The sequence below is a fragment of the Delphinapterus leucas genome, chromosome 4 (genome assembly GCF_059928025.1).
Source record: "Delphinapterus leucas isolate spDelLeu-1000000601 "Yukka" chromosome 4, BTC_Dleu_Yukka2, whole genome shotgun sequence".
NCBI classification, from domain to species: domain Eukaryota; kingdom Metazoa; phylum Chordata; class Mammalia; order Artiodactyla; family Monodontidae; genus Delphinapterus; species Delphinapterus leucas.
In genome coordinates this window covers 73,056,283-73,073,134 of record NC_143132.1, presented here as the reverse complement: position 1 = coordinate 73,073,134, position 16,852 = coordinate 73,056,283, and the positions used below count along the sequence as shown (strand labels likewise).

The 16,852-nt window shown below is 50.3% G+C and overlaps 1 protein-coding gene across 1 annotated transcript in view; it reads left to right on the top strand.

The window, feature by feature from the left end:
- The window catches only part of BDH1 (3-hydroxybutyrate dehydrogenase 1), a 35,948-nt gene extending 20,063 nt beyond the window's left edge, over positions 1–15,885 (top strand). The window contains 5 exon segments of the mRNA XM_089909904.1: positions 8,676–8,739; positions 12,602–12,634; positions 12,636–12,751; positions 14,106–14,487; positions 14,489–15,885. Coding sequence (XP_089766030.1) covers positions 8,676–8,739; positions 12,602–12,634; positions 12,636–12,751; positions 14,106–14,487; positions 14,489–14,596 — 703 coding nt within the window. The 3' untranslated portion in view covers positions 14,597–15,885.
- The last annotated feature ends 967 nt before the right edge of the window (positions 15,886–16,852 follow it).

Here is a 16,852-nt window from a genome sequence, read left to right as displayed (position 1 = left end):
GTTGCGGAGCACAGGCTCTGGACGTGCAGGCTCAGCGGCCATGGCTCACGGGCCCAGCCTCTCTGCGGCATGTGGGATCTTCCCGGACCAGGGCACGAACCCACGTCCCCTGCATCGGCAGGCGGACTCTCAACCACTGCGCCACCAGGGAAGCCCCCCTGGTTCCTTTTAATGGAATTTAGACACCAACATCTGGGCATTAGATGTTCTCATTGCTAATGGGACATTGCTGCTCCTCGATCTCCTCAGCGGACGAAGCTAGAAGACGTGTATATAATCATACCCATATATATACATATACCCACACTATATCTATTTATATCTATCTCCTATATACATTTCCTATAAATATCACACACACACACACAGTTCATGAGGTTATACTGACCTATTCCAATTCAACACAACAGCATTCTTCCTGCTTCCCTCATTCCATATTTGTTTCTTCTTTTCCTGCAGTTAGCATGCTGATTCCCAACTATATCGATATATTTACTAATTTAGTTAATCCTACAATATATACACAAATGCTTCAGAATTGCTACATTCATACCATTACAAACAGCAAAGCTACTAAGTTGTTGTGTCAGGCCAGATCCTGCAAGAAGCAGGTGCCGAAATAGGATTCGATGTAAAAGAGCTTGATCTAGGGAATGCCTGTAATGGCTAAAGGGCAGAGAGCAGGAAAAGTCAGGGCAATCCTTTAGACTGCAATGCAGGTCTGTGAAAAGAGGAATAGGTAGGCACAGGTCAGACTGCAGTTCAGTCTGAGAGTCTCGGCTGGGACGATGGGGACGTCCCCAGCAAAGGTTATTTATTAGAGGAGACCTGCCTTGGGCAGGAATGGCCCTGTACTTTTGTCATGCTTGGCCATTGGCTGATAGTAACTCAGGTACATATGGCCATGGCCATGGCATTCATGCCGCAGTGGATCTGAAGTTGCGGCAGCTGGAGACCTTCTGTAAGCTGCTCCCACAGCAGGTTGTCCTGAAAGGAAGTCTACTGTGGCCACCACAGTAGAGCTTAAGATTTCTTTAAAGTGTTTTTTATCTGTTGACCAAAGGTATACAAAGCACTGTATTTAAAGTTACTTGGATTAATTATTATTAATTTGAAAAAGTTTGATTCATTTGTTTGTATTTTGTTCCCCCTATTCTTCTTGATTTATTTAATTTTAGAAGATATAAAACATTAACAAGTATCTAAAGTCAAAATTATATAAAAAGGTAAACTCAAAGTACTGTTACTCTCCCACCTCCTATTTTTTTCTACTCCACTCCATTCTTTCATTTCCCCCTTCTTACACAAATGTGTATACTCTTTTGTACTTAAGAAACTTACCAATATATCTTGGAAACCACTCCATGTGAATTCACAGAGATCTTCCTCACTTTTTTTAAACAGCATCATAGTACTCCATTGTGTGGGTGGACCATAGTTTACTGCACTGGTTTCCTATATACGCATGAGCATTTAGGTTGTTTTCCAATATCTTGCAATTACAAATAATGCCACAATGAATAACCTTGTGAGTATGTATTTTTCACATCTTTTTTGGAGGTTTACCTTTAGGGTAAATTCCTGGGAATGAGATTACTCTTAGGTCAAAGGGTTAATGAAATAAGTCATCATTTTAAAAGATATCCCCCAATTTCCTATCATAGGCGTTGTGTAATTTTATATTCCCACCAGTAATGTATGAGAATACCTGTTTCTGCATACTTTCACCAACAGAGTGTACTTCAAACTTTTGATTTTTGCCAATCTGTTAGGTGAGAAATGTATCTCGATATAGTTTTAATTTGTATTTCTCTTACTGTGAGTGCTTCTTTTACTGTTCTTTAAACGCATGATCCAGAAGTTGCACATATAGCACCCATGCTGTCACTCTATTGGCCAGAGCTTAGTCACATGGCCTACCTGACTGCTAGGGATTCTGGGAAATGTAATTGGTATTCTGAAACAATATGTACCCTGCTTTAAGTCAGGGGTTTTACTGCTATAGAAGAAGGGAAGAATGGGTATTCAGGACAACTTGCTGTCTCTGCTCAGTGGATGAGACATTTTTCTTTATTTTGAAGGCAGTAGGAACCCTGGGAAGGAATTTTTTTTTTTACTAGGTTTAATATCTATAAAACAGTATCTGTTCAATGTAAAAAATTCAAGAATATGAACAAGTATAAATAGTAAAGTAATTTGCATTGTCATGGTCTGAACATATTTCTAGATCAGAGTTTGTCCTTTTAATTTTTACTTATTTTGCATTATGAAAGTAGTACATATTCCTAATAGATTCAAACAATACAGAAATATGTGGTGTAAAAAAGTGAAGTCTTTTCATTTCAGTCTCTTGCCCCAGAGTAACTGCAATTCATCTGTGCACTGTATTTCTTACTTCCGTTATTATAAACAAAGCCACAGTGAATAGTCTTGCACCTATCTTTCATTAGTAATTCTTAGGAAAAATTTCTAGATGTGAAAGTGCTAGGTGGAAAGGTGTGCAGATTTTAGAATTTATTCAAATTTGCCAAAGTGCTCCCCTCGAAAGCTATACCAGTGCCTACTCCCTCTAATGGTGAAGGGATTTGGGGGGAAATGGGTGTGGCCATGCTTAAGGTTGGGTTCTCTGTATAATGTGGACCTGCCTTAACAGGTCCTGGCAGGAGTCGTGATGCCTCAAAACACTTTGTGCCTTTAAAATTCCTCATTCATATATTCAGCACCTGTGCCATTGTGCTGGCCTGTCCAGGGACAAGGTGGGAGCACACCTGGACCTAATGCTGCAGAGGAGCTTTCGAGAGGGAGTCAGGGCCTTGGGTGCTAGTCCTAGATCAGCCACTAACCTGGGAACTGGGCAAGCACTTCGCCTCCCTAAGCCCCAGTCTGCTCTTACTTATAACGAGAGGGTCCGACTGGGTGATCTTAGGTCCTTCCACTCCTGCAGCGGTGATTTTATGAGTTAGTGACACGTACTTTGAGGAGAATACCAGGCAAATCACTGCCAGGTTATGTCTGGTGGTGTCTACCTCTTGAGTATTACGGTGTCATGGTCTGTCTGTTCTGGTTAAGAGCTAGAGGGGGCAGAAGTCACTAGAGGTCTGAACTAGTTATGCAAACCAGAAAATGGTCAGAGCCATTAGGGGCTATGGATAAAGTGCTGCAGGAGTTGAAAATGGGAGCTTAGTCTTCCAAGCTGGTTCTGAGATGTTAAGCCGCATGATAGATTCTAGCTACGTCTGCCAAACACTCTGCCTGCTCTTATTTAGTTACCCCTCCTCTAGTGCTTCAGATCTCAGTGCCTCAGGCCAGCTCAGGGACTTGGCTCCACCAGATAGGTGTCTCCACCCTCCCACATCATTAACCCCTCACTCTCTACCAAATCACTTTGGCACATGTACATGCGTGTGCGCACACACACACCACGACACAACTCCACTTCCTGTGTGTGCTACCACCCCATTTCTCTGCTTTCCTTTATAGAAAAGCACCCTGAGAGGGTTTCTTGTACTAGATATTTTCATTTACTTTCCATTTTTTCCCCCAACCTAGTTAGATGGGGCTTTTGCTCCTACCACTCTGTTTATTTGTTTATTCACCAAAAGATGTTTATTGAGCACCTGCTATGATCCAACAACATTCTCTGTTGGAGCTACAGCATGTACCAATTCAGTGACAGGTTCTTGCCCTGTGGAGTTTACGTGGGGGGAGGAGATAGACAAGGAATACAGTAAGTAAGTAAATTGCTTCTCTGTGGGATGATAAAAGCTATGGAGGAAAATAAAGCAGGAAAAGAAGATGGAGGGTGAATGTGGTGGAAGGGTTTTAAAGAGGGAAGAAGGACTTCACTGAGAAGTGAGGGAGCAAGTCATGCAGATGCGTGTGGGAAAAGGGGACGGCCAAGCCAAAACCCCCAAGGAGAGCCTGTGCCTGGGGGGCTAGAGAAACAGCAGGAGGCCTCTGTGGCTGAAGCCCAATAAGTGAGAGGGGCGGAGTCTGAATGAGCATGGGGGGTGGTGGTGGGAAGATTTGTATCGGAGGAGGAAAAGATTGCCTCTCTGGGAGCGCAGGGAAGGCTTGGTGGGCCAAGATGGCATTTCATCACCATCTGTAAGGACGAACAGGAGTTCCCCGTGATGGGCGGAGGTGGCATATCCAGACATCACTGGTACTTTGAGGTAGCTGAAGCCTAGTGCCCTTTGTGGAGGAAGAGGAAGCTGAGAAAGGAAGGCAGGACCAGACCAGGCGGGGCTCTGAATGCCTCTGATACGGCTTTTATCAAGGATGCCAGCAGCCCCTATTTTGTCAGATCCATTGGCTACTTCTCAGACCATTTTCATATGCAACCTGTCAGCAGCTTTGACCAAACAAACCACTCCCGCTTGTAACGCTTTGTTTCTTGACTTTGTGGACACCCTGCACTCTTGGTTTTTCTCCATCTCCTTTGCTGGCTCCTCCTTTGGCTCATCCTGTACTATTACAACACTCCAGACTTGTTCCTCTTGTCACCATGTTTCTAATACGTGTGATAGATGCTCACATATAATATGTGCTGAGTGCCCTCACATTCTGCCTTGAGGTGCTAGACTGCCTAACGATAAATGCTGAGCGACTGTGAAACCTTTCTGCTGGGACTAGCCCATGACCTGCCTCCATGTTGTAATAAATTGAGGTAGAAGAGGTTGAACGGTTGGAAAGGGTAGTTAGGGTGCTGTGCTGTTTTCCCTCTGGTCTCAACTAAAATGAGGTGGGCTTCAAGAGAACTTACTTGGAGAACTTACATTTTGTGCCTTGGAGTTTGGAGGTCACAAAATGGTGTGTTAGTGTTTACCAAAAGAAGTCTAAAAGCCCTCAAATGAGGGTGGAGTGGCTCATCTGGAAGCAGAGCAAAGAGAGCCCCTAGAGAGAGGGCTGTCCTTCTACCCAGGCAGGACACTGCCGCCTGGACCTGATATGCACAATGGGAGAGCTGCCTGGAGTTATCTTAAGGGCACCTGTGCAGTGAGACCTCTAGGAGGGTGCGTGTGACTCAGCCAGAAGGGTGTCGCACTGAAGCGCCCAGGCTGAGGGAGGAGATGCCCAGGTAGAGGAGGGAATGGTCCAGTGGAAGGATCTCTGCGGAAACCACAAAAGTGTCCCAAGAAGGGAGGACCAGTTCTTGAGCACCTGCTGTCCCAGGGCTCCAAGAGCAGACAACAATGGCACCACCCTCGGAAGACTACATCTCGCCCTTTCATTAGTCAGCCCCTGCATCCAGCCCTGGAAGGGTCAGAGATTAAGGAATAGGAGAGGAGGACGAACTTGAAAATAGTGAGAAGGCCAGCTTCCAGCCCTGCTACCTGGCACCCCACTCCCACTTCCCACAGCCCTGCCAGGCCTGGGTCAGGGCAGGCTCTAAACTGGATATAAATTGTTGTGTTTTTTTTGAATTTTATTTTATTTTATTTATTTTTTTATACAGCAGGTTCTTATTAGTCATCCATTTTATACATATCAGTGTATACATGTCAATCCCAATCTCCCAATTCATCACACCACTACCACCCGCCCCCGCCACTTTCCCCCCTTGGTGTCCATACGTTTGTTCTCTACATCTGTGTCTCTATTTCTGCCCTGCAATCCAGTTCATCTGTACCATTTTTCTAGGTTCCACATATATGCTTTAATATACGATATTTGTTTTTCTCTTTCTGACTTACTTCACTCTGTATGACAGTCTCTAGATCCAAACTGGATATCTAAACTGGATATAAGTTTGAGAGTTTGGGTATTCAAGCCAGACTGGACAGGAGTTATTTGATTAGTAGACTGAACTGGACTCCCTGCCAAAACAAAGAGGTTCTCTGTGATCTGAGAATGAGTGGAAAAGCTACAAGACTTGCCTGAAATTTCATCCAGGGGTGGTAAAGTAGCTTACAGATGAAGTTTAAAGGGATAGTGAAAGAAGTGGGTTTATCAATAAACCGGTTACACAGGCACCAACACAGTCGGACCGAATGCTTGTCCCTGAGCAGCAAGACAGACATGGACAAAGACAGAAACCCTGGAGCCAGGGAGGCAGTGTGGCCCGGGCAGTGCAGCCTGGGCCCCGGGACAGGTGGATCCGGAAGGGGACAGACTGCCATGGTCTGCGGGCTGAGGGGGGTTGGGAAAAGTTTCCTTTGAACAGCTGGAGGCAAACTGACAGCAGGACATGCAGGCTGCTCAGAGGCAGATGAGGACTCCTGGGAGGAATGTCTGGAGAAGGTAGGAGGGTGGGGTTTCTCTCCTGGGGCCTGAATGCTGAGCCTGAAGCTGTGGGCTGTGAGATTAACCCCCGGTTTCCTCTGTGAGAAGGCTCTTAGCTGCCAAGCTGCCAAGCTAAGTTCCTGCCGGTACCCTGGCCTAGAGTGAGGGGCTTCCCCCGGGAACTGCAGAGGCATTGGCTTGATGCTGGCTAGAGGCACAGGAGAGGTCTGGCGTGGGGCCCGAGAGCTGCTGCCAGATGGCAGCAGGGTTAACGAAGTCCAGAGGAGGAAATGTCACTCAGCTCTCGATAGCAGCTGGAATCCGTGCTATCGGAAGTAGACATCAGCATCCCTCAGAGACTCAGGCCACGCGGGCTCTACCCCAAGGGGCATTTGAGGAACCACGATATGAAGACTGAATTAAAACAAGACATGTGTTTTCCTAATGTCCACGCGCTGTCTGTGGGAAAGAGAGGTGTCTGTGGGCACCAGCCCCTCCAGCCTCTGGACTTGAAGACGGCGTCCAGGGAGCTCTTCTCTGGTGCAGCCCTCTGTGGGGACGGCAGCAGGAGCTCCAGGCTCGTCTGCTCCCCCATAGCTGGAACACCATGTTGTTTGGGAAGACTGGCATACCAGGGGGGTTCAGCGTGGACTGAGCCTCACACCTGGCTGCTCTGTGCAGAGGTGACTCTGGATGTGGCTGGCATTCCTGGTGCTACACCGTGCTGCTGCTTCCAGGGCCACTGGGGAGGCCCCCTGGAGAACCTGGGGTTAGGGTCCTCCTAGTTCAAACCACTGACACTCAGCCCAACCTGCAGAGAACTTTCCACCGCAGGTGTATGCTGACCATCCTCGTGCTTCCCGCTCTGGCCTTCCTGGGGATGTTTGTTTCAGTACCAGATGTAGCCCAGGCAAGCCCTCGGCTGAGAGTAGGCATTTCTCCATCACTTCATCCTCTGGCAGCTACTCCTTTCCCTCTCATAAGATGCATCACTGTTCTGTAGACCACTGAGAAAAGTCGCTACCAATTAAATTATGACTGACAGTGTTTAATTTTCACATCGATCGTAGCTCATCCCTATGGTGAAAAAAGTATGTGTCATAGAATACAGGAAATACGGTAATACAACCTGCTTAGGACGTGAGGACTAATGAGATAATGCGTGTCAAGTGCTTAGCACAGTGTGAAGCACAGTAAACAATAAATGACGTCTAGTTTATTCAAATCCTCCAGCAGCTCACCCCGGACCCCAAGCAGACCCCTGCCCACCTCTCCTGCCTCATGTCCCACCACTTCCCTCTGCCTCTGCTCTGCCTGCAGTGGCTTACGGCAGGACCGTAGTGCCCCTCCTCCTGCAGTGCCCCATCCCCAGGCCCCCTCTTGTTAATGTCCTCAGCTGGCACTGCCTTTGGAGGCTCTTCCCTGCCCACCCCACCTTCTGTGCAGCCTCCCACCTCCCACAAGCTTTCATACAGCAAAGTCACCCCGTATTCTTTGCTTACCCATCTGCCCCCTTCCCTAAAACTTGACTCTTTGCGAACAGAGGCTGAGTTATTTATTTTTGTGTCTGTGTTCTTAGCACAGTGCTGGAACATGACAGAGGCCCAAGAAATGTTTGCTGAGTGAATGACACTTTTCTCCTGTTTAATAATACCTGAATTTGCATAGAGCTTGTCATATAACAGGTTTTTTAAAAAAACAATTTCCTCATTGCACTAACCTGAGCAGGTCAGGACAGGTGGCGATGCCCTTATTTCCAACTGTAGCTGGAACAACTGGGCACCTCTTAAGGGATGCACCTGAGTACACAGACCCTGGTTCTTGTTGTCCTCTGCCGCCAGGGCAGAATCACCTCCATTCCCTGTACTAGTCTGGCCAGTTAGCCTAACCGGGCAAGGCGGGGAGGACCCTGGGTTGCAGGGGGAAGCACTCACCCCCTGCCCTTGGATTGGGCTCAAACCCCAGCACCACCCTGACACACAAACCTTTCCCTGCTGCTTTTTTCTGCTCGATGCATTTCAGGAAGGGTTGTTAAACCACTTACCATGACCTTACTTAACCAATACTGCATTTTTTGGAAGAAAGATGTGAAGATTTTTAGGTCTGAAAAAGAAAAAAAATCTGTCAGGTACCTGGTTGCACATGTCTCTCTCTCCCTCTTTCTCTCCCTTCCTGCCCCCTCCTCCCAACTGTCTTTTTCCCGGTAAAACAGTGCAAATTCCTGCCTTCTCAGGCAATACTGTCTTTGACCTCTAGGTGGTGCCCTCCCTGAGCTTTCAGACCAGATGCCTTTCCTAAGCTGGTGGCCGCTCTGAATCGTACTCCACCCATCGACCCCAGCAGGAACCTTCCGGGAGACAAGTGCATTCTCCCCACTCCCATTGCCTGCACCGTGGAGGGCACATTTTGATGGCGAGTTTGATGCCTTTCACCCTGGCTCTGTGGAACAGTTGCTGCCAAAGCCAGGGGAGCCAGCGTGGTGGTGAGATGAAGGGCATTGTCCGATTAGAGCTGGTGAGCCATCTGCCACGAGCCCCTTTGCTCCCCAGCAGGGCTCTGAGGGACTGGACATCCAGAGCCTGTAACCAGCCCTCTCCTCCCCACTGCAGGGAAAGGCCAAGTGAGTAGACCAACCAGCAGGCTGTGGGCCTGGCCTGATCTTGAAACCATCCCTTATCTTGCATTCAGTAAACATTTATTGAGTGCCTACTGTATACTTGGTAGTATGCTGAGCACCCGAAAGGGTATGAGCGGGGAGGAGAAGTCTGTAGTTGGGCACCAGCCAAGTGGAAGTCAGTGGCTTCACGGTGGGACCTATGAGGAACAGTTATAGCACTGGAGACATTATGCCACGGACAGGGAAGACCCTACATCTGGGGCCCCCTTGGTCTGGGAGTGAGAAGACTGGAGTTACTCTGGGCTTAGCCTCTTACTAGAAGTGTGATCTTGGGCTTGTCCCTTCACCTGTGAGGGTCTCAGCTTGTCCATCTGTGAGGCTCACATGTCAATCTGACCACGGCAGGGGCATTTCAACTAAAGCTGCTCTCAGGCTGAGGGGCAGGGGAGCTGAGCAGAGCCAGGAAGCAGCGGAGGCAGGAGGGGCTGCGATGTCAGAGGAGTGGCAGGCTGTTCAGGCTCAGAGAGGGCAGAGTCCTTGGTGGGGAGTGGGTGAGAAGCATGGGAAAGGAGGCCTCGCACGCCCCACTCCGGAAGGGAAGCATAGGAGCAGGAAGTGGTTGACCGAAGAGGAGAGTCTGCCGGAGGGGGTCAGATCAGGATGGAGGAGGAGGAAAGAGACTGTGACAGGGAGACCTGGGAGGGCTTCTCCAACAACATAGGAGGGAGGCAACAGGGACCCAAACTAATGCTGTAGACACAGGAAAGAAGGCACGGATTCTAAGGACACAGCAAAGGAAGGCAACAGCAGCACAGGGTTAAGTGCCAGGGCTGTGTCCTCACACAGACCTGGGTCCTAATGCCCTCCTGTCCACTGGTTAGCTGGGTGACACTGAGCAAGGTTCTTAACCTCTCTGAGCCTCAGTTGCCTCATCCAGATATGGAACAATTTAGTATCTATCGTACTTTTTTATAGGTTGGTTGTGAGGATCAGGAGAATGAATGGATGCATAGTGCTTAGTTCAGGGCCTGGCAGCTGTCCTTTTGATCTTTCTCAGTAATATTAATAGTACTCTTGACTCATTAGATGGGGAAGAGATGAAGGGGCTGGAGGAGTTGAAGATGACAGTGAAACTATTAGCAAGGAAGAGGAGCAGGCTTGGGCCACTGGGCACTTGGTGTGTTGGTTGGTTAGCATGAGTTGGGGACCTGTGGGACATGCAGGTAAGAGCGATGGTCTGGAGGAGGAGGTGGGGTTGGGAGGAGCCATGACTCCCTGGGGGTACATTGGAACAGTTACTCGGAGGTGGCGATGGGGCCGTTGCAGGAGAACAGCTGTCACCCAGACCAGCAGGAATGTCATGAGTTTATTCAGAATGCTGGCTGAGGACTCCAGTGAGCTCCTTCGTCCACAGACCGTTGCTACTTATCATGTCGTCAGAGTTGTGATCCAGGAACAGTGTGCTTCCACAGGTCAAGTTCAGTTAAACTTTTTCGTTATCGGTGTCAGATGTAATTAAATTTTAGCTGGATAAAAGGACTGTATGTATTTTATGTTGTGTGATACTGTGCCATATGAATCAAACACAAAGCAGCTGGAAATTCCCATGAACATAAAGAAGATGAGGCTGCCTAAGCATTGAGTGTCATTTGAGGGAAGGTGCACTAGGACAGGACATTGAGGGACAGGTGGAAGAAAGGGGTCAGGGAAGATGGAGGAGATGCTTGGGTATCATTAATGCGAAGGGAGGAGTGAGGGTCAGGATCCATAAGAGGTGTAAGCACACCAGGTGCGGAGGGAGAGGTTGAGGCCAGTGAAGATGGCGGGGGTGAGGGATGAGGGAGACGTCCTTAGCATGGGCCGCCCTGGCCACCCTGGAGCAGCATGGGGCCGGGACCCAGAGTGGCAGGGAACTGGGAAACTGGAGAGTGTAGCTTACGTTCTCAGAAGCCTGGCTGTGGAGGGAAGGAGAGCAAGACGGTGGTGTGAGGGGGTAGCGTGATTAAGAAAAAGTTCTTTGGGATATGGGGACATGGTATTTGCAGACAGTCATTCACCTGACAAACATTTATTGAGCATCTGCTGTGTACAATGTTGAAGGGAGGGAGCCGGGGCAAGGGAGGAGTGGAAGTTGCGTAAGAGAGAAAATGGATGGCTGATGGTGTGGAAGGTGGAGGGTGAAGTGGCAGCATTGACAATTGGTGAGAGGCCTCCTGCTTCTCCTGGTGACAGGAGTGGGGCAAAGACTTGCAGGGGAAAGTCTGCAGTGGGGGGGGGGGCGGGGGGGGAGAGGGAGTGGCTGCGTGAGGTCAGCCCTGAGAGCTGAGCCGGGGGAGGCTTCGGCTTGGCCGCCATGGGGAGTGGGGGTGAGAGCGTCATGAGCACTTTGTTAACCAGCCATTTCCTTCCTCTAATAAATGACCTTAATTCTCCATAATTGAAGGAGAAGGCACCAGAGGTCAGTTGAGGAAGCTTTAATTTGGGTAAAACGAAGGAAAGAAGCTAGAGACCAATTACTCTGTCATTTACACAAACTCATTTCCATGATTAACTAGGGGTGACGCAGGGCCAGAGTTCCCACAGGCAGGGGTCAGCCCCCCAGGAGGCAGCTGTGCCCTGAGGCTACGCCTTGGCAAGGAGCACCTTCATGGCCACGGGAGACTAAATCCTGAGGGATTCCACAAAGAAGAGGCAGGGCCCCGCCGTCCTGAGGCTCCAGCCCATCCAGTCCTTACACCCAAAAGACAGCTCAGAGGGGGCCCTGCAGCACAAGGCTGCCTCCTCATTGCCCCGTCCCCCAGTTCAGCTCTGCCTCTGCCTCAGCCTCACTGGTCACACCAGAGCCAGGCTTCCCCCTTGGGTCCTCTGTTTCCCTAGCTGTGAGAGTAGTAATCAGGCTAAACGGACTCCAGTGATCCTTCTAGCACACAGTTCTCTGAGTCTACTTATCTGGCCCTTAGCTGGCCTTGCAGGAAACAGTCAACCCAAGTACACTCAGAGAGTGTATGTTTGCTCTGACCCTGTACTAAGCCCCATGGGACCACACAAAGCTGAGGGGTATTCGCTACCTGCAAAGACTAGGTGTGTCCATTGTTCATATTGATGAACAGCTTACCAGGTGCCAGGGGCTCAGCACATGACACCCAGCCAATAGTGCATGGTTCACAGAGGATGGAGTAGTGGTTAGGAGGGTCTTGGAGTGGAGCTGGACTGGGGGCCCCACCCGACATCAAGGCTTGGCTGAGCCTCTAACTTGCTGTGTGACCTTGGACACCACGTCCCCTCTCTGGTCCTCCAGAGAGGGCTTGGCCTGGAAGACTCCTGAGGTTCCCCTGGTTTCTGGCAAGAGGGAAAATACAAGTGAAGGCTCAGAGGCAGGAATGAATAAACAGGTGCCCAGGTGCAGGGAGTGGGATGAGACTGGAGGGAATAGGGTAGAAATGAGTGAGGTGAGGTGGGGCTCCAGGCTTGAGGAGGGCTGGGTCATGATGGGTCAGAGAGTCGCTGCAGGCAGAAGTGAGATGAGAATTGGACACGAGACTGAAGGGAGGGTCACAGCCTGCAGTTTAGGCCTCTCCATCTCCTGTCATTCTTGGGTGACTCTAGAACGTGTCCCGAGAGCCTTGGACAAGAAGCTGGCAAGTTATGGGGAAAAGGAATGAAAGTGAGGAGGGGAATGGCCTGCAGGCTGATGGGTGATATCCAGAGGCCGAGCCCTGTGATGAGTGCGGTTCTGTCCCCTCCTGTCCAGGCTTGTAGGGCCTGGTTAACAATGCGGGCATCTCAATGTTTGGGGGATGTGGAGTTCACCAGCATGGAGACCTACAAGGAGGTGGTGGAAGTAAACCTCTGGGGCACAGTGCAGGGGACAAAACCCTTTCTCCCCCTCATTTAGAGGGCCACAGCTGTGTTTGAAAGGGACCTTCTTCCTGCCCCCTGGGCCTGCTCTACCTTTTCATCTTTGCTCAGAATGGAAATAGGTCTCAGCAGACTCAACATCCACTGCCCTCACTGGCTGAGTGCATGACTCCCAGGGGCCACACGGGGCCGTGGGTGGTGACCAGCGGGGGTGCCCTGGACGGGGGGGGGGGGGCAGAAAGGGATGTGTGATTTTCAGAAAGCAGAGCAGGTAAGAGGTCAGCGGTCTGCACCAAAGGCTAAAAGATGACAGTTGTAATCCCAGTCTGGGAACCTAATCTAGACAAATAAGCACCTTTGTGTACAGAGCTGTGAGTACACATCAGGTATGGAGAGGGGTGTGGTTAAGTAAATGTTGGCATATCCATTCTATGGGTTACTACGCCATAGTTAACCAATGAGACAATTGTGGTAGTAGGTGAAAATAATAATAGTAATAATCAAGATTAGAAATGGCCAAAACAAACCACGTTAGGTGGCCAAATGTAAGCAAACCACCTAAGTCACTGACTCAGATTTTCTCCCAATAGCAGCAAACAATTATGGCAAAAAAGGGGAAGATCCATACCATCCATCCCAGTGTCCCAGCAATGACAGGAGGAACCCAGAGAGCAGCTGTAGGGTTTTGGAAGAAAACCCCAATCCTTCAGCAACTTCCAACATAGAGGTTTCTGAAAGGTGTCTCCTCACAGTGCCCAGGTGGGGCTGTGCCTTAACTTCCTGGGTGCACACCCAGGGCGAGTGGGTCTCAAGTCTGCCTGGGCTTACCGGGCAGGCTGGATGGCTCCTTCTCCATCCACTGCCCCACGGCTGGGAGAGGCTGTGGTCAGCTCCTAGCACCCCCAGGCTGGGCCTATGGGAGAGCTTCTCCAGCTCCCCACTCTCTCCCGGTGCCTGAGACTCTGTCCGCATGTCTTAGATCTGCAGTCAGGTTCAGAACCCTGCCCCTGCCTTCTTGGCGACAGAGCCCGACCAGGTGATAACAATTTGGGGTTACTGGCAATAGGAGAACATGGCAGGCGAGACAGAGCTTGCTGTGTGTTGCTCATTTTACTGTGCCCTCCCACTACGTAGGCCTGCTTTCCACTCTTTCCTCCTCCCCTGTCCTGCCTGGGAACAGCCAGCTACCCAGGAAATACCAGAGATGCTGACGCTGATGTGTGGGCCTGAGCTGGCCTTCATTATAAACGAGGGGTACCCCTGACCCTGGCTGGTTCAGAAGGCGGAGCCCCAGCCTGACAGGCCGCAAAATAGCTGTCAGGGGCCAGAAGGCCGGGTTCTGGCCAGATCTCCAGAAACATGCCAGGCCCCAGACCCTCTGCAGGTATTGTTCCGTGAGCAGGAGTTTGCTGTCTTGCTCCGCAGGCTGCGTGGTCAACACCAGCGGCATGCTGGGCCGCACGGCCCACGCGGCCGGCCCCCCGTACTGCATCACCAGGTTTGGGGTGGAGGCTTTCTCCGACTGCCTGCGCTACGAGGTGCACCCACTGGGAGTGAAGGTCGGCGTGGTGGAACCCGGCAACTTCATCGCCACCACCAGCCTCCACGTCGCTGAGCGCATCCAGGCCATCGCCAGTAAGATGTGGGACGAGCTGCCTGCGGGGGTGCGCAAGGACTACGGCCGGAAGTACTTTGACGAGAGGGTCACGAAGACGGAGACCTACTGCAACAGCAGCTCCACGGACACGTCCCCCATCATCAGCACTGTCACCCACACCCTGCCCTCCGGCTACCCCCTACGCTCGCTACCACCCCATGGACTACTGCTGTTGGGTGCGAATGCGGATCACGACCCACTTGGCCGGAGCGATCTCCGACAGGATCTACGTACACTGAGGAGTTTCGCACTGGCCTCTGTTGTGGAGCCCTGGGGGGAGGGAAGAGGACGGAGGGAGGGAGGGGGAGGGGCTTGTGTCATTACCTCTTGATTACCCACTTGTGGATTATCCCAGTCCCAGGAGGACCCACTACCAGTCTGAGCGTTAACCAGAGCAGGCAGCCCAGCTCAACTCGTGTGCCCAGTGAATGGCTCGGGCCTTCTCAACTGGGGTGCAGAGTGGTAGGCAGGGCCCACAAACCTCAGGGCAAACATGGTGAATCTGTCTTTCTGGAATTGATTTTATACAACGATTTTAGGTAGACATCTTTATATTAAAAACAGATTTATTATAAAATAGAATCCAAATCCTTTATATTTTAAAGCCAAAGCATCAGTTCAAAAAATTTATCTCAGGACTCCCCTGGCGGTCCAGTGGTTAAGACTTCGCCTTCCAATTCAGGGGGTGCAGGTTCGATCCCTGGTCAGCTAAGATCCCACATGCATCGGGGCCAAAAAACCAAAACATAAAGCAGAAGCAATATTGTAATAAATTTAGTAAAGACTTTAAAGAAATGGTCCACATCAAAAAAATTTATCTCATTTGATCCTTAAACCAGCCTCATGAGTAAAAAGGGCAGTTTTTTTTTCTTTAGTGCATGAAGAATTTTTGGCTCAAAGAGGATACATGAATTACCCTTTTATTGCTTATAAATCAATTTTGCTTATATTGCTTTATATAAAATATAAAGGTCCAAGTCGTGTGTTCCTGCCACTGCTGTAGAAACATTTCACATTTTATGTTCCGGGGCTGCTCTGGATCCAGTTATCTGAGGATCCTGTGATGAGCTCTGTACCCTCACCTGGGCCATATATACCATGTGCCCACCATGCACCTCTTTGCATGTCCTTGGTGCTGCTGTGTGCAGCCTGCAGCCAGTGATTCAGAGCTGAGTGGAGGGGGTGGCAACATTCTGGAGATTTCCATTTGAGGTTTCTCCAGCTTATCTTAGGACAAACTTGTGTGGAGGTGCTCATTGGTTAAGAGGTCATTTGTTTCTGGTTTGGGTCCGCTTGGTCTTGCCTGCGGTGGGACCCCTGTTGATGGGACATTCTTGGCAGGAGCTGTGATACATAGGACGGGCACTGTGGCCTCTCCTCCCCCAGGGGTGGGTCCAGGTTCCCTGTCTGTCTCACCTGGTGCTTATACACACACACACACCTGTTCTATGGTGCTCAGGGTGGCCTTCATTGATGGCTCACCTTCCTTCTATGGACTTATTTTTAATTAAACCAGGTCACTGATCAGCAGAGTCTGTGTTATCACTTCTTGGGTTTGGGTTTTTGTTTTTTTTTAATAAATTTATTTATTTTACTTGTTTTAATTTTTGGCTGCGTTGGGTCTTCGTTGCTGCTCGCAGGCTTTCTCTAGTTATGGCGAGCGGGGGCTACTGTTCATTGCCGTGCACGGGCTTCTCATTGCGGTGGCTTCTCTTGTTGTGGAGCACGGGCTTTAGGCGTGCAGGCTTCAGTAGTTGTGGCTCGCGGGCTCTAGAGCACAGGCTCAGTAGTTGTGGCGCACGGGCTTAGTTGCTCCGTGGCATGTGGGATCTTCCTGGACCAGGGCTTGAACCTGTGTACCCTGCATTGGCAGGCAGATTCTTAACCACTGTGCCACCAGGGAAGCCCTTGGGTTTGGGTTTGAAAGCTAGTATCCCTGCAATTGCCCAGAGCCTGCGTGTTTGGACCAAAACCAGGCAACACCCTCCTCCAGGTATCTGCAGGCCCTGGGACAGGTTCCTGAGTACCAGCCCTTCTGCCTTGCCCTGGAAGGGCCAGGCCTGCCGCTAGAGGGTGCCCTATCTCCTTTGCAGCAGGAGTGGCCTCAGCTCCTGATTTGGGAGCTCCCACCCAAGCCTGAGGTCTCAAAGGTTTGGTGATTCCCCACCTTGGAAGTGGTCCAGGCACAAAGACACAAGGCCCCTTTAGAAACAACTCTTCCTTCTCTTCTAGTAGCTGCCTGGCTTAATCGTGGAGCCTGGTGCCAGGAGAAAGCAGAACCTGGAGAGCTGGAACCAGCCATGGGGCTCAGGCAGCGCCAAAGAAGAGAGGGTCTCACAACGAGAAAATTCAGCCTGTCTTTTGAGCTTTGATCCCCTCTGTCATCAAGCAGGGATGCCCTGCCCAGCTCCCTATCTGCACCGTGAGGCCCAGAGGGCCTGTGTGGATGACAGGGTGGGCAGGGAGACTGAAACCCTCCAGAGCCCAGGGAGGGA